Source organism: Ascaphus truei, chromosome 17 (assembly GCF_040206685.1).
Source record: "Ascaphus truei isolate aAscTru1 chromosome 17, aAscTru1.hap1, whole genome shotgun sequence".
Classification (NCBI taxonomy): domain Eukaryota; kingdom Metazoa; phylum Chordata; class Amphibia; order Anura; family Ascaphidae; genus Ascaphus; species Ascaphus truei.
The window spans coordinates 39,503,024-39,520,628 of record NC_134499.1 but is presented as its reverse complement, the minus strand read 5'-3'; the positions used below and the strand labels follow the sequence as shown (position 1 = coordinate 39,520,628).

The following is a 17,605-nucleotide window of genomic DNA, read 5'->3' as shown; positions in this document are numbered from 1 at the left end:
TGAAAATGGCCTAACAGCCTCTTGAGCACATATAGAATTATCCCTATATGTCTTTCTTGATCACAAAACTAAACTGCACAGAACCCCCCGCAGTGCGTCCATCTAACGTGACTGAGTACAGAACATGGACAACTCCGAAATAACACTCTAGTCCCATAGATACAACAATCCTATTCAATAAAAGAGTGGTCAGTCTATTGGCACAAAAGTAATTATAAAATATACAACACATTGTATATCCTCTATCTCTGCCACCTGTACACCCGCTCACCTTGTGGTATATGTATCAAGACAAAAGTGGTGTAATGCAGGGACAGACACATCTGCATTATATGTATTAAAGAGAAAACCCCATTGAAAATAGCAGGGTTTTTGTTGATACATGTGTGCGGGGTATTTTGCCCCAGAATTGCACCACTATTGCCTTGATACATCACCCCTTTTTCCCTCTACTAACTCGACACTTTCTCTGCCACTGTACTATTATCAGTACTGTCTCTGCCCACTTACCACTTAGATTGTAAGCTCTTCGGGGCAGGGACTCCTTTTCCTAATGTTACTTTTATGTCTGAAGAGCTTATTCCCACTATGTGTTATATTATCATGTCCCGTGTGTTACTGCTGTGACGCGCTGTGTACATGGATGACACATGTCCCGTGTGTTACTGCTGCGACGCGCTATGTACATGAATGACGCTATATAAAAAAGATATACATACATACATCAGACCCCTTCTTGTTTGAATGGGGTAACAAGAAAGAGGAGGTAGAACCCCCACCCCCTATAACTACAATTATCCTTCCCAGCGCACACAACACCCCTCCCTCTCTGCCTCTGCGGTACCTCAAATTATCACCTACTTCAATTGAAGTTTCCGTGCGATCCTCCCCCGATTGGCACTATTGCAGTTTAATGAATAAACCACTTAGACAGGGGTGCTCAACTCCAGTCCTCAAGCCCCCCTCCCCGGTCAGGTTTTCAGGATATCTCAGCTTCAGCACAGGTTGCTCAATCAGTCTCTGCTTCAGCACGGGTGGCTCAATCAGTCTCTGCTTCAGCACGGGTTGCTCAATCAGTCCCTGCTTCAGCACATGTGGCTCAATCAGAGGCTTCGACTGAGCCTCTGATTGAGCCACCTGTGCAGAATTAGGGATATCCAGGAAACCGACCTGTCGGGGGGGGCTTGAGGACTGGGGTTCGGCACCCCTGCCTTAGCAGGGTTTCTGTTGATGGTACATGTATCCCGATCCTGGATTATCCAGCAGCTGCCTGTATCCTGGGGTTTTCCTTCTGTAGTATAGAGCACTCATTACACACATGCCACAAGTGCCTCTGAGAAATCATTTAGCTTCTGTATTTCTCCCACTCCACTGCTTAAATCGTCAGCTCTTTGGACGAGGATTCCCTGTCACGCTGCTTCTATTTACGTCCAAGGCTTGCACTCACTGGTCCATATTTGTCTATTTTCCCTTATATTAATCGTATATGTCCCAGCTTATCTAATGTTTTAGCCTATATTGTATAGTACCACGTACACCACGGAAGGTAATTACTAACGTCTCCCAGCTATAAAACCGGGTGCAACCCCCCACCCCAATTTCTTTGGTAAATCTGATGCTGTTTTTTTTGCTCCGGTTTTGCGAGACTAATAAATGCATCACAAGAGTGAGACAGAAGTCATAATATATTTCTCTTTATAATCATATTTCTATGATTGCCTCATCTATATGGTTCAGGGAACCTTTAATTAACCGTATCTTTATGTCACACTATCTGCACAATGCTTGTGTTGCGAGCCACGAACCACTTCCTTGCTGGATAGTACCGGGATGCCCAAAACGACAAGATGTTAACACACCATGAAACACACACACACACACCTATTGCTAGTCACAACGACTCAGCTGCTACAATAACACAAAGAAGAATTTCTGGTGACATTATTAACTTCCTTGTTCCAGGATTTTAACAAAACAGGTTTTTAGAGAAGTCATATGTACATTTTTCTTATATGCAAAGCGAGCGTTAAAGCGACAGTTCCTGCTTCCTTTTCTCTTTCTAAGGAGGGTCAGTGGGGGGGGGGGGGAGTCATTTATTTTATTTTTTACACAACACATGGTGGTCCATTGTTGATGATCCAATGTTCCCCGACCTCTGGAACCCACGGTTACTGAGATTTAAGCGGTTTTATCCACCGGGCAAAAGTACTTGCCCTGTGTACACAATATAGAAACAGGGGTTAGCTTAGCGCTGACAGCCGACATACAGCTACATCAGGGGGGCTCAGCTCCTTTCCTCAAGCCCCCCCAACAGGTCAGGTTTTCAGGATATCCCAGCTTCAGCACAGGTGGCTCAATCAGTGGCTCAGTTGAAGACTGAGCCCCCTGTGCTGAAGCAGGGATATCCTCAAACCCTGACCTGTTATGGGGGCTTGAGGACTGGAGTTGAGAACCCCTGAGCTGCGTCATCGGGAGATGACATCGCGACTTGCTGCTGGTGACCCCCACGGAAATATTTGTAGTTTTTATGCGTCTCACACTGGCAAAAAGAAATTCAAATATTTCGGGAGCTCTGGGTCCCTTGCGGTCGGGAGAACGTGGAACAGATCTCAGGACCCCCTGGTTCATGTACATGAAAAAAGAAATACAAAGAAGACCCTGAGCTCGGGTTGTGCACATCTCTGTGTCCCCCGTCTGCCCGACTCCCGATAGCAGTTTGGGATAGGTAGAGAGAAGGGGATCTGAGACCCTCTGAGGGAAATTAGACTTGCCTAATAATAATGGTGGTTGTGTCAGCTCTTCATTGGTAAATTGTTGCTTTAAATGTGTTACTTTTTGCATACTTAATGTGTGTGTTTGTTACAACACAACTAGCGAATGTAAGCCAGTGAAACGGAATTGACAATCGAGTAAGCATTGGCCAAGTTCAATGTGCACTGCCATGGATTTGGCATCCTAAGGATTGTTATATTGTTGCTATAAACATCTGAGGGCAGAAAAGACCAACATACACTAAAATGCTCCCACATTTTATCATTACCATGTTTAAAATAGTTGGCAAAGCTCAGCCAACTGCAGCTTAACATGGATTGGCCAATTTCCAGCGCCGCATGTTACAACACAGGGTGTAACGTTAGCACTTGTTTCAATGTATGAGAATCATTAGAAGTCTGTCAATACATCTTAGAATATTTCCACAGTGTGTGAGTGTGTGAGTGTGTGAGTGTCTGCTTACAACTTTGATCAAATAGAGTAAGATCTCAAGAAAGAAGGTCCTATTTCACGACCGTGGCCCGTTAGACTCATGCACTTTGTGTGAGCTGTTCCTAAACCAGTATTTTGCTGCAAAGCAAAGTCTAATAATTCACCATGGTCATCAACAAGCACAGAAGGGAGATACCAAAATCTATAAATGGTCATCTTTTACGGCTGCACCGATGATCAATATTATGATACTGTGTACATAATGATGAGGCTGTGTGCACCAGCTTCTCTATACTGGTTCTGATCATTTCCCTATGAGCATTCAGATCATTTTACGTTTTGTGCTCATCCGTTTGTGCGCTGGACACCTGAAGAAGGGACTTGTAGTAAGTGACTTTGGTTCCAATGTGAGGATGATAAGAATAGTATCAACCAACATAAATAAACGTTACCTGGCTTTGTCAAAGAATTTCCCAGTATATGCCATGCCACAAGCCGCCCCGAGTCCTTGCCCCAAGGAACCAGTGGCCACGTCCACAAATTCTTGTTTCTAAAATATAAAGGATGAATTTGCATTGAGGATACGTATCAAGTGAAGACGCATCTCCTAACTGCAGATTAAATGGTGAATTTGAATAACATGCACATGTTATAGATTTAAAACATGAAAGTAAATCATTGCATTTGTATTTTCATTTCTTTAAAATAGATCAATTGTCATATTTTAACATTAAAAATCCAAAAGCTTTCAGGGACACACATGGTTAATATCACCCCTGCTTTTAAAAACAAAAACCCTGAAATATACATTCAATTTGAATACTACTTTCTGGTGCAAAATTGATTTTAAGGACATTTGAGATAAATATATGCTCAGTTCTTGTGGGTCTACTTCTGGGGATCTCCAATGATCCTCCAGGTACACACACACACACACACACACTGATATATATATATATATATATACATACACACACACACACACACACACACACACACACACACACACACACACTGATATATATATATATATACACACACACACACACACACACACACTGATATATATATATATATATATACATACACACACACACACACACACACACACACACACACACACACACACATATAATTGTATATTATTGTGCTTTGGACAAAATCCTGTAAGAGAGCCTAATTTTCAGCAGGAATAAAAGTCATTATTATTTTATAGCTACCACACCCCTCTGTGAAAAGTATTCTCAAATTTCATGCTACTGCCAATCTATACCTTGCCAGAACAATTCTATATAAGGGAGGCTGAATGTAAGGGAAAGGGGAAATGAAAGATAAGAAAAGGATAAGAAGAACGTGAAGAAGGATTGAAAGCAGAAGATAAGGAAGAAAAGGAACGATTAAAGAAAAGAAAGGATGAATGGAATGAAAGAACAGACACATAAGGGAAATAATAAGGAACCTAACTGTACCTAAGGAGAGCCAGCTAACCTCATTCTGAGAGATACTGTGAATCTGACCCGTTAGGCCCAGAAACATAGAATGGGACGGCCAATAAGAATCACGTGGCCCTCTGTGTCTGCCTATTCTACCCTCTCCTGTCACATCCCAAATCCCGTTTGATCTTCGGCTTTCCCGCTACTCACTGGCACGGGATGTCCTTCCAGAATGGAATCAAGTTTTCTCAGGTTTAACAGCTCAGATTCTTTCAGAAAGCCGGCCTCTGCCCAGACAGCGTACAGGATCGGCGCTGCGTGACCCTGGGAGAAGTCACAAAGAGTAAGCGAGCGCGTCTTTCCCACAGTTTTAATAACATTTGTTTCAGAAGAGACACAACATAGAGTAACAGACCTAGACAGGGTGGAATGTAATGCAACACTGTATGCTAAAACATCCCACACATTCCCCTATCTTCACGCTCAGTGCCACTCCTTCTGCTAAACTGTTGCTGAAACATTATTTTCACGTTATTGTTTAATTGCAAAATTAAGTCAATCAAATACAGATGGAGATACCGCCTCCCCGCTGCAAAACTAGTGTTTCCATAACATGGATATTTACAAGTGCTTCCACTGCAGCCATGGATTCTGGGTAATGATATGCAAACGAGAACTCAGTGTGTCATTTTTTGCTTCTTGTCCATTTTAACATGGACTCCCTATAGGCTTATGCCTGCTGGCTCCGGAGGCAGCACTCCACGCGTAGAGATAATGGGGAAGGGCAGGTTGCAGACCAGTCTGAGACATGTGACTGTGCTCACACCTTTATTTGCTGCACATAACGGTGGAGGTTTTATGTTACTTTTTTACTCCCCATAACTTATTTTTGTGTCTGGTTCTGTACATTTTGGGCACAGCTGCAGTACCAACCTTCCCTCCCCCCCCCCCCCCCCCCCAGCTGCACCGTGGATAATAATGTATATATCAGCGGGGCCTCGTACGCTTGTATTATACGTTCTCTCCTACCTTAGATATGACAAAGCGGTCATTATTAGGGTTTCTGGGATCCTGCGGCTTATACTTCATGGTTTGGAAGAACAGAACGGCCATGACCTCCGCTGCACTGCAACATGACGTCGGGTGTCTACAGGGGAAACAAATATATATATATATACTGTATGTACTGTATATATATACTGTATGTACAAACCAACATATCTCTGCGGATATTTCTATGTAACGTTACACATGCAATAATCAAACAATCTGAGAACCGGAATGAATGCATCATTCACACCGTAAATTATACTAAACAGGTTTGCACAATGTGGGCGAGGGGCTGTGTGTTCAGATTCAATCTTTTACCCGAATCCATTCACTCTGATATAACCTTTTTGAGCCAAGATTGGAAGAATATAAAAGATTAAGTCGGACAGCTAGAGGGAAAATAATTGGTGAGAAAGAAAAACATTACATGTACATCCAAGTGTCAGGAAGTTATATGCACTAAAGTGCAACTGAATTAGAATGACTTGTACACATTAGTGACTACACCCTTCAGATGTAAAAAAAATCTCGATGCAATGTTACAAAGCTGGGGGGGTTTCCCACGTAGTTCAAGGAGTCTGGATACATTAGCCACAATAACACATCTGGCGTTCAACCTGAACCATCTCAACTGTCTCCCAACATTACATGTTCTCAAAATAAAATGGGTGTATCAGTGTTTAAAAAAAGAGCAAATGAGGCATGGAAAATAAGTTCTCACGTTAAACAGAATATGCTGAGATAGGTAAAGCTTATAAACTGCTATTGTGTATCCTTTACTAGCCTTTGCCCTGAGTAGTTTACATCCAGATTAGGGACATTTCCCAAACATCTCAATATAATAACAAGCCACCTTGGCCTGGGAGAAATGCAGATTTGTCATTTATTGTGATATATTGTAATATACTATCAACAGAAACCTTCAAGTACTGTACCAGGGCTTTCACACCCGGGAAGGCCTATTCTCCATGTGTATTATAGCAGAACAATGGGGAAGAGGGATATGTACCCAAGGGGAAGAGAAGGGGGTATTTTTGTTAATTTCCACCTTCCTAGAGGCAGCCGTTCTCTGTATGTATAATCTGTTTGTTTGTTTTTCCCATAAACACTAACAATTCCGTTTCACTGAAATTAAGTATTAATGGTGTTCAGTTTAAAATATTATCTTCTGTGTATACTCCCTACGAACCCCTGAACCCCTGAGCCCCTGATAGGCTTTTTAGTTGCATCTATTTCAGGTCAGGAGAAATCTAAACAAAAGAAAAAGATTATGCCAACGGATTATTGAGCAGTATTATTACCGATGCGAATCAGGCCCTGTATGCTAATGTGGCATTTGCTTTTCTACTATTTAAAGAAAGAATTTATACTATTTAAAGATAGAATTTATACTGCTTAAATGTGTCCATTGTGTATAAGCAATGTATAGCTAAACTAATGTCCAATCAGAACAGGTGGCTGAAAGAGTCATTGTATTGATGTGGTTTGATTATTGTCTCTCTGGCACCCAAGAGGTTAATACAGTGGTGATATAAAAAGTGGATTCTTCATTTATTAGACATGCAAATGTACCACACGTGGTATTTTTATTTGCTGCACGGTGGGTGACAATAAGTTTTCTAATGTGTGGTTATCAATGGGCGGTGTTTGTGCCTTTATTGGAATTTGAACCAGAGGGTAAAGGCAGCTGTAAATTTCTGTGACAACAGAGCAAGCCCCAACACACACACGCACACACACGCGCACGCACGCACACACACACACTGCTATGAATTGCAGACACTTTGGAAACGAGGGTTTACATTTCCACAAAGTGACAGTCTATCTGTCTGTTCCCATGCATGTTAGGACTTAGAGGACTGAAGAATAGAATTTAATACATGCCAGAAACCATATCCTTATTTGATGTTGGTTATTCATCCTTACATTACAGGATCAACGTTAGTGCCCATTTTATACACACACATACAAGTTTAAACTTGTTATTTGAAAAATACCAGTTCAAACAAAAACATTAGTAAACGTGTAACGTGAGTTAATCACTTAATTCCACATGCTGGTATAATAGTTCCATTCCTTCAGTCATACTTAACCAAGGTCCTATGAATGTCTCCTCTGGAATTTAGCTTTTAAACATCCTGAAACAGTGAGCAGGTAAAGAAATAAGAATGTCATACTGTACATAAAAAGTCTGAACTGTAAAAGTACTTTCACATGACACACCCCAATGGAAATATAACAGACGACTTTGAAGGTGCTTACAGCAGTGTGATCCTTCCCAACCCCGGAGTACAGAACAAACACAGACCAAGAAGAGCACTAAAGGTGTATACCAATTATATTAGTGAACTGATTAAATACAAAATTAATATATAGAATATATAAGTGTATTTATAGTGGGTGCAAACCTGGAGTGACAATGCACAAAAATGTAAGTTCTATTCTATATTATTAATAATATAATATATTATATGCTGCAAGCTGCAGAAGAAAAACATAGGAATAATTATTCTCTGCCCCAAAGAGCTTACAATCTACATTTTAGCAATATAGAGCCATGTTTGCTAAGCTGTGCTACTGCAGGACACCTTCTGGCGCTGGAAGACACTGTACAACCCGGTCACTGCTATAGGCCAGCGGTGGGAAGTGTCCCGAGGAGGAGCACTGTTTAGTAAATATGGGCCATAGTGAGAAGAAGTGACTGTAGAACATCCCTGTGCGTCTGTTTGCGATCTGAGCCACAACATGCACATTGCCCCTAAATAGCAAAGTATCAGGAGCAGAAGATGAGACGGGACCCGCAAACCTCTGAAATAAAAAAAGTCAAGTGAGAAAGACAAAAAAAAAAATCTGTGTTCACACATTGCATGAAAGATTCGATACGCGCTAACACAGCAAATATATTTCCAGCGCCATCAGAAAAATGGAACGGGTTAAAAAAATATATATAAAGATTATACCTTGGCAACATTCTCATGGTGTTATTCTACAGTTATTAGGAAATCTGCTATCTTCCCCTTAAGAAATCCATTGAGGTACCACACTTACAAAACAGCCCTCGAATGCAATAACCATTTGGCATTTCAAAACAGCAGAAGCTATTTGCACATCACATTTTTTTGTGCTTCTTCAGGGCGACGATTCTGGTCACATTCAGATCCAATCAACTGCAGCGAATCTGGCTCCTTTTATAATAATACACCAGGCGGATATTTGAACCATAAATTCCAAGAGGCCATGAAATAAATCCCCCAGACTGCAGAGTCAGGCGATACCAGCTGTTTTGGACATGAGCTGCAAATACAGTTTTTTCTATACGCCCGACTACTCACAAGGAATGAAAGAATAGAAAGAACAATGCTTATTCAGCACATACTACAGAACCAAGTGTCCATAGTACACATAGATTCAGCTGTAAGACGACTGGGTTAGTATTTCTGACTGATTCTGGGTTCCCATGTACCATCACTGGCATAAAAACACATAGACAGGTTCATGAACAAATGATGTGCAGTGCATGTTCACATATAGGGCCCTATAGATGTAGCCAAGGTTATTACAACCCGCGTTGCGCTCCAGCGGGGGAAATAGCGCCATAGCCCACCCCCATCTCGCACGCGGCTGATTCACAACAATGGCCGCTTCTCTCATTGGCGTGTTGTGTACGTATTGTGTACGTGCCACTGTAGCATGCCACGGCTTGCAAAAACTTTGGCTATATCAGTATGTATCAGGTCCATGTGACATATTACATCCTTTTCTGCTTGTAGCTGCGCTCATTATTAAAACAGATTCCTTGCACTATGGCTTTGCAAAAAGACAAGTGTTAATCTTTCATATAATTCGTTCCACACTCTGTATACTTACGTGAATTAATTGGTTTATATTATTATTATAATAGCCATTGCAGCCGTGAAGAATAAGCAAGTGAATTTTTAAATATAACTGGTAACTGTGACTTCTTGTAGTTTTCGCTTGATGTTATCAATAAGTGTAATATAACAGCTTTAGGTATATGTATTCTGATTAGACACTTGCTGCTCTATGCATCAGAATACATTTATCATCACTCCCTATTGTGTGCATGTCTAAATATAAAGTGTGTGTGTTTAATCTTTGATTCAGTCCCAAATGGTTTGCCAAGTAGCTCATATCTGCAAAAACCTATTTGCAAATACCAAACACCCATTTCATTTCAACATCCCAAATATTTCTACATCCCATTTTAAGACACTGGGTCTAACGCCCCCCCCCCCCCCCCCCCCACACTTTCTCAAGAAACATTTCCTTGGACTGTGGTTTATTGCATTTCATTTCCTTACACCTCTTTCAACATAATCTTCTCGCGTTGCATGCAAGTAAGTGCTTTCTGCACATTTTCAGAGGTATACTTCCTTAAAGTGGACGTGTGTAATACAGGGAGTGCCTCGTGGCTGCAGAGTTACAGGTACATCTTTAGAAATGCAGAAGTAAAGTGCACAAGGACGTTAATCCTTAGCAAGAAGAATGAGCTATGAAGTTCCACAACTTGCAGAATGGGGCACAGTGGGGCACATGAGCCTTAACCCCTTGCAATGTGTAACAACCTCTCTGGTACTGAAGGGTTAATAACATCCAGCGATTTAAAGCAGCAGTCTGTTCTGGTCACCGTTCTTTTTTTATTTTACTTACTTCCAAACATGGGTGGCCAACTCCAGTCCTCAAGGGCCACCAACAGGTCAGGTTGTAGGATATCCCTGCTTCAGCACAGGTGGCTCAATCAGTGACTCAGTCAAAGACTGAGCCACTGATTGAGCCACCTGTGCTGAAGCAGGGATATCTGTAAATCCTGAAATGTTGGTGGCCCTTGAGGACTGGAGTTGGCCAGTCATCGACTGAGCCACTTGTGCTGAAGCAGGGATATCCTGAAAACCTGACCTGTTGGTGGCCCTTGAGGACTGGAGTTGGCCGCCCCTGAGTAAAGGGATAGCTTGATTTGTGCAGGCAGCACAGAGTATTCACAGAGGCTGGAGAGCAGGAGAAGGCCTCAGGACATTCTGGCAGACCTTCACATTCAGGGTCTCTTGCACGGCTGTTACTTATTCGTTCTGACTGGGGTGCACACAATGTGAAAACGCAGAAATCCTTTTGCCCAAGGCCAACATTCTTCCATGTCCTCAGTCAGGCGGCAATTCTGCATTTTATTTGTCTGTTTCATGATTTTATCATTTCATATACGGTATAAAAGATACAAAACAGAACAGGACCACAATCCTGCCCATTGTGTTGTCATTAGCTTAAGAACCCCTTTGCTCAGATAGGAGCACACAGCACATGGCCCAGCAATACTGCTGGCATTAAATGAGTTACAGAGGACATCCCCTGAAAAACAGGACATATATTGGATGATCGGTTTGTGCTACTTTTGTAAATGTCTCCTTGACAATAATACAAAAGTAATCAGAAGGCAGTTGACGTAGCCCCAGCACACAGTAGAAAGGCTGGTTTAAAACTGTATTATGTATTGCACCATTAAAATGTATATGCTGCATTAATCAACATACAGTTTCTTCATTCGAAGAATTCAGTATGAATTTTGGCAACCACACCCAACAGGGCGGGCGCTCCTTATACTGGAAGAGGTAATTGCTAGGTTTTATTTCCCAACACGCCAATGCCATCCGTGTTCTCTATATGATTTCATGTCTGCTATGATAAAGGACGGAAGAATAGCGCTTGTGTGCCCCTATATAATATGTAGACATCATGCTATTTCATAGAAAATATGGAGCATCGTGCCTGGTTAAGGTGCTGTTGTGAATAGAGAAGTGTTTTTTTCGATGCAATTTAAGCACGTTCTATATGTTGTTCTGCACTTCACATCATCTAATTATTTAACACATGGTGAGGCTTCCAAGAGGCCCTGGGGCAGTATAATTCTGAGGAACATACTTCCCTCACAAACATACACTATTCTCCACCACATTGTATGCACAGATACTAGAGCTGACTTTCATTGCCTCTGTCAGTGATTCCCAACATGAGGTTCTGGAACCCCTACACACCCCTATAGACCCCATGCTGTCTGCACACGCTGAGGTGCAGTTTGAGGCCTTACGAAGCATGTGTTCCCCAAACGGGCTCAGGATACAATACCCGCAGGAATGGGTCACACAGTTGTGTTTGCGATAGTCTGATGAGTAGGCAATAAGATTTATTAATTACGGATTCCCAGAAAATATATTTTCTAGCGGGGGGGAGGGGGGGGGTTAGGGGGCACAATGTGAGAAAGTTTCGTAACCCCTGATCTGTGTCAAGATCACATTAAATTGTATAAATAATATTCAAAAGCACCCACTTGTTGTATGTGCCCGCCAGACTGGGCATATATTTTTTATTTGAATCATAGTCTTATGTCCGTTAAAGTCCCTCTAACAATTTATCAACAATCTAACTGCAAATAATTTTTATTTTATTTGTGATGTTATTTATTTATCAAACGTTTTACCAGGAAGTAATGCATTGAAAGTTATAGAACTTGAATAACGCTTACACAAAATATAACACACCAACGACGCATTCATGTATATCTGTGTTTCCCTCTCCACTCTGTGCAGTGGAAGAAATGACAGTATAATATTGGTAGGGTAGGACCTGCTGAAATGGGGTCACCGTGATCTGGATATAGGCTTAAAATATTTTGGCCAAAGTATTGAACTAAATGACCCTTATTTATGAAGAAAGAAAATAGATAAAATACATAGTAATGTACTAAATAATTTGTCCTATTGGATGTAGCATTGGGGTTCTCGTCTCGTGTTTATATGTTCTAACAGCTAGTGATGAGTGGAACTCCAATTCTATGGGACCGCTGAGGCTGAAATGAGTGAATCTGGCTTTGAATGACTACATCACACTCAATGAGAGACAAGACACATATCTGCAAAATAAGGATAATTAGGAGTTTATAGAGGCGGATTGAAGATAACCCAACCTCTAAGGTGTCTGCCTTTCATAATCACCAAATGAAAGCAGAGAGAAGAAAAACAAAACAAAAAAAACAACGACAAAGTCACAATACATGATAATTATGGAACAATTCTAACAAAGTGAGATTACAAATACAATTCTTATACCCATACCCCATCATTCATCACTGTGCCCTTATAAATAGAGAGAACTCCAGGCTGCTACATACTGACCCCATCACCATGAGGTTACTGTGGGGTGGGTGGGGTGTGGGGGGTATTCAGACAGGTGACCCCATCACATGAGGTTACTGTGGGGTGGGTGGGGTGTGGGGGGTATTCAGACAGGTGACCCCATGAGCCAGGGAGTAATAAAAACATAACTCTGCATCCTGTGTTACAACCCCTACCAGGTAAATACATGATGGGAACACCTGCTGCAGGTAAGATGATAGTACAGTTTGGGGTGTGCACCCCCCGCCCCCTGCAGGGGGGGGGGGCGGCAGCTGGACAGAGGACCACTCACCCTGAGCCCGCCGCGGTGGTAGCCTTGATGGAGTTGATCCTCAGGCGGTTGGCCGTGTCTTTCAGGCCCTGCAGGGTCTGCTGGTCTGGCTTGTGATAATCCGCCATGGGGGGGCTGGGATGCAGAGCTGGCAGCTGGGTGCAGGGCACAGGAGCAGTGCAGAGCAGCTGGGTGCAGTGCAGAGCAGCTGGGTGCAGTGCAGGAGCAGCTGGGTGCAGTGCAGGAGCAGCTGGGTGCAGTGCAGAGCAGCTGGGTGCAGGACACAGGCTCTGGGCAGCAGCTGGGGGGATGTGAGGGCTGGTGCCGGGGATTAGTGCAGGAGCAGCTGGGTACAGGGCCTGGGCAGCAGTGAGATGTACAGTAGGCAGGGAGATGTAGGCAGGCACAGGCTGCAGAAGAGGGAGCAGATAAAGGAGAGGGGATGGGCGTACAGAGGGAGGAGGAGGAGGAGGAAGAGGCAGGAGGAGGTACAGGCAGTGGCCTGTTTCACATAGAGAGTACAGCAGGAAATAGCATGTCATGCACAGCACACACAGGCTGCCAATAAGGAAACCTCAGCTGACAGGGCCAAAGTAAAGGTGCCTGATTTCAAAAGAATACATGAGTTAAATGAGAGGCCAAGGTAATAGGAGGTATATATTACACTGCAGGTATATATTACACTGCAGGTATATAGGTGGTATATATTACACTGCAGGTAATAGGAGGTATATATTACACTGCAGGTAATAGGAGGTATATATTACACTGCAGGTATATAGGTGGAGTTATCTACAAGTGCAGTTTTGTGTGCAAACAGCAGCGCTACTTAACACTTTGATCAACACAAGGGAGGGCAGCGCCAGTCCTCAAGTGCCACCAACAGGTCAGGTTTTCAGGATCTCCCTGCTTCAACACAGGTGGCTCAATCACTGAGCCACCTGTGCTGAAGCAGGGAATCCATCATCCTACAAAACAAGAGGCTTCTTCTGTGTACCACATTCTAGGAAGGTTTGGGATGCGCAGAAAAGTAATGACCTCTTCTAAAAGTGTCAGGCACAGGGCATCGCGCCTCTGCAATGTCACTCAGTAATGATACCCGTCGTTTATTTTTGTCATACTTTATTTTTTGTGTGTCAGAATAAAATGCAATATAATATATAAATATTTTAAGCAGTCACATATTAGAGGGGGGTTATTGAGAGGTACAGAAAGCAAAATAAAACTAATGATGGTGGGGTGGGCTAGTGTGGGGTACATCACATCAATATCTTTATTGCCCAATGGTACAGCATATTGATCATTCTCATATCTTTATTGAATATTATTACAATGTCGTGTGTGTGCTCCATATTACCCAAGTCACCTTTCACATGCTGTAGTATTGCTTGCCCAGTGTACTCTGCACTAGGGTTGTCATTTGGATCAAATGATCAAGTGATGTTTTATCTAGATCTGGAGACCCTCTTCAGAGCAGCACATAACCCCATCAGTTGCAGACAGGCAGCCAGTGCCAATGTTCTGTATATGGACTATTTCATTTTCCAAATCACCCAAGTAAACAGAAAGATGTTTTAAGAGCAGACACTATTGATTTAATGTATAATTTGCCTTGTCATCCCAGATGGCAGAATTGTACACAGACATGAAACTAAACTAAAGACAGAGTATGAGGGGTGTGTATAACAGAACAGGACTGCCCTACGTAACTCATTCTAAGCTGTGTGGATGTCTCACGATAGATGAACAAACTTGAAAGACATTTTTTTTAGTCATTATTTTAGTGTATTCCCAGAGACTCTGTACACCACTTGTGTTTACCATTACAAGCAACTGAAGCTTAATGTCAGATCATATCCAACCCAGAATGCTCTCGTGTTCGGAAGGATTGGGACATTTCCCATGAGATCTGACTCCAAAACACTGTTCATGGTCCCAAGGCTCAACAAAGTATCCGGCCGTTCCTACTTCTCTTACCGTGCACCCCAAAACTGGAACAACCTACCGGACACTCTCACATCCACCACCAGTTTGTTCTTTCAAATCTAAGGCTGTCTCACATTTTAATCTGGTCTGTAACTGTTACATAAGCCTATAATATACATCTCCTCTAGCTGTGCATGCAATGTCTTGTATATAATGTATAACCCTGTTCACTTATGTAACTGTATTTGTAACCATGTATTATTTGTCATATTAACTATGCCCAGGACATACTTGAAAACGAGAGGTAACTCTCAATGTATTACTTCCTGGTAAAACATTTTTATAAATAAATAAAAAATAAATAAATTTCCAGTGACTAAAATGAAGGGTGAAGAAGGCCACTTTTGGATTGGTTTAAGACTCCCGTATATCTGTACTGCTATCCGAATGACGGATATTAAATTCAATCACCAATTAATTTTCTAGGTTTATTTCCTCTGCATGGCTCCCCTTAGACTAAGCTTTTAGTAGTTTCGAAAAAAGCCACTTCTTCAAATGAGCGGACCCCAGGAAAAGCTCAGAAAGAACGATTTTGGCTAATACAGGCGGCAAATTAGTAAAACATATACATGGTACTTATAATCTAATTTAACCCTTTGAGTGACCTATGACAGGGGTGCTCAACTCCAGTCTTCAAGCCTCCCCCAACAGGTCAGGTTTTCAAGATACTAAATAACCGAGCGAGCCCCAGTATTCTTGCAATGTAAGCCCCCTGCTCGGTTCCTGCCAGTCTCTGTGAATCGGACGCCAATGCAGAGCTGCAAATGGTGAGGAAAAACAAAAGCAATGTAGTGCAGTAATCCCAATGCGCGTGTGTGCTGAAATATAAATCTAATTATATTGCACTCACATTTACCCAGTGTCAGCAGCCCATCATCATTGTCTGTATTTCTATGATCTGGAGCTATGAGCCACCTGTGCTGAAATCTGGGATAACCTGAAAACCTGACCTGTTAGTGGCGGGGCTGGAGGACTGTATGTTGAGCACCCATGATCTAGATCAGGGGAATGCAAACTTTTGCTGCTGCGCCCCCCCCCCCCCCCCCGTCTTCCCTGCCTCGATGCTCGCGCCTCCCCCTCCCCCCCGCACCTTAGAGCTGCGTCAAATGACGCTGCAGGGTCATGTGACAGCACGTGACCAGCGGCGTCATTTGATGCGTGTGACGTCACGTCATTTGACGCCGCATTGCCATGGCTACACCTCACGGAGCGTCTGAATCCTGGTACGTACTGTATAGAGTTGCAGGGGCCTCACGCGATCCCCCGGCATTTCATTTAAATGCCTTGGGGAAGAGCGCAGGAACTCTGCAACCGCCCGCGCCCCCCCAGAAAAATCTCCAGACCCTCAGTTTGCTCACCCCTGATCTAGATCACTCATTTCACTTTCCATGAGAAAAGCGCAAATAGTGTATCAGTCCTGGAATTAGAAAATAAATAAAAGTTCTTGATTCTACTCAAAAGTAAAAAAAAAAAAAACATTCTAGCCCATATAGCATATAGGGTTACATACAGTAGTTACATAGTTACATAGTAGATGAGGTTAAAAAAAGACATGCGGCCATCAAGTTCAACCTATGCTAAATTTAGACAACAGATACTTTATCCTATATCTATACTTACTTATTGATCCAGAGGAAGGCAAACAAAAAAACCCCAGTCACATATCATCCAATGATATCTCATAAAAGGAAAAATAAATTTCTTCCTGACTCCAGTAATTGACAATCGGATTAATCCCTGGATCAACATCCTTCCCATGTATACTTATTTGGTATATCCCTGTATACCTTTCCTTTCTAAAAATATGTCCAACCTTTTTTTGAACAAATCTATTGTATCTGCCATCACAGCCTCCCTGGGTAATGAATCCCACATTTTAACTGCCCTTACTGTAAAGAACCCTTTCCTTTGTTGCTGGTGAAATCTCCTTTCCTCCAACCTTAAGGGATGGCCCCTGAGTCCTTTGTACTGCCCTTGGGATGAATAGTTCTCTTGAAAGCTCCTTGTATTGTCCCCAAATATATTTGTATATAGTTATCATATCTCTTCTTAGATGCCTCTTTTCAAATGTAAATAAATCTAATTTAGCTAGCCTCTCCTCATAAGTTAGAATGCCCATCCCCTTTATTAATTTGGTGGCTCTTCTCTGCACTCTCTCTAGTTCCATGTCTTTTCTAAGGAGTGGTGCCAAAAATTGTACTCCATATTCAAGGTGTGGTCTTATTAATGCTTTGTAAAGGAGCATAATTATGTTTACTTCCCTTCCATCCATTGCCCGTTTAATGCAAGATACTGCCTGACATTGGGCACTATTGCTAAGCCTGCTGTCTACAAGCACTCCTAAATCCTCCTCCATCAAGGATTCCCCCAATTTATCCCCATTTAATTTGTAAGTCGCCTTTTTATTCTTGCTTCCCAAATGCATAACCTTACATTTATCTGTATTAAACCTCACGTGCCATTTACCTGCCCACGTTTCC

At 42.3% G+C, this 17,605-nt stretch overlaps 1 protein-coding gene across 1 annotated transcript in view; it reads right to left on the bottom strand.

The window, feature by feature from the left end:
• The window catches only part of TKT (transketolase), a 28,805-nt gene extending 15,221 nt beyond the window's left edge, over positions 1–13,584 (bottom strand). The window contains exons 1-4 of the mRNA XM_075574898.1: positions 13,161–13,584; positions 5,667–5,784; positions 4,848–4,961; positions 3,657–3,754 (exon numbers count right to left, since the gene is read on the bottom strand). Of these exons, the coding sequence (XP_075431013.1) occupies positions 3,657–3,754; positions 4,848–4,961; positions 5,667–5,784; positions 13,161–13,267 (437 nt within the window). The 5' untranslated portion in view covers positions 13,268–13,584. The remainder of the gene's footprint in view (positions 1–3,656; positions 3,755–4,847; positions 4,962–5,666; positions 5,785–13,160) is intronic.
• Between the last annotated feature and the right edge of the window lie 4,021 nt (positions 13,585–17,605).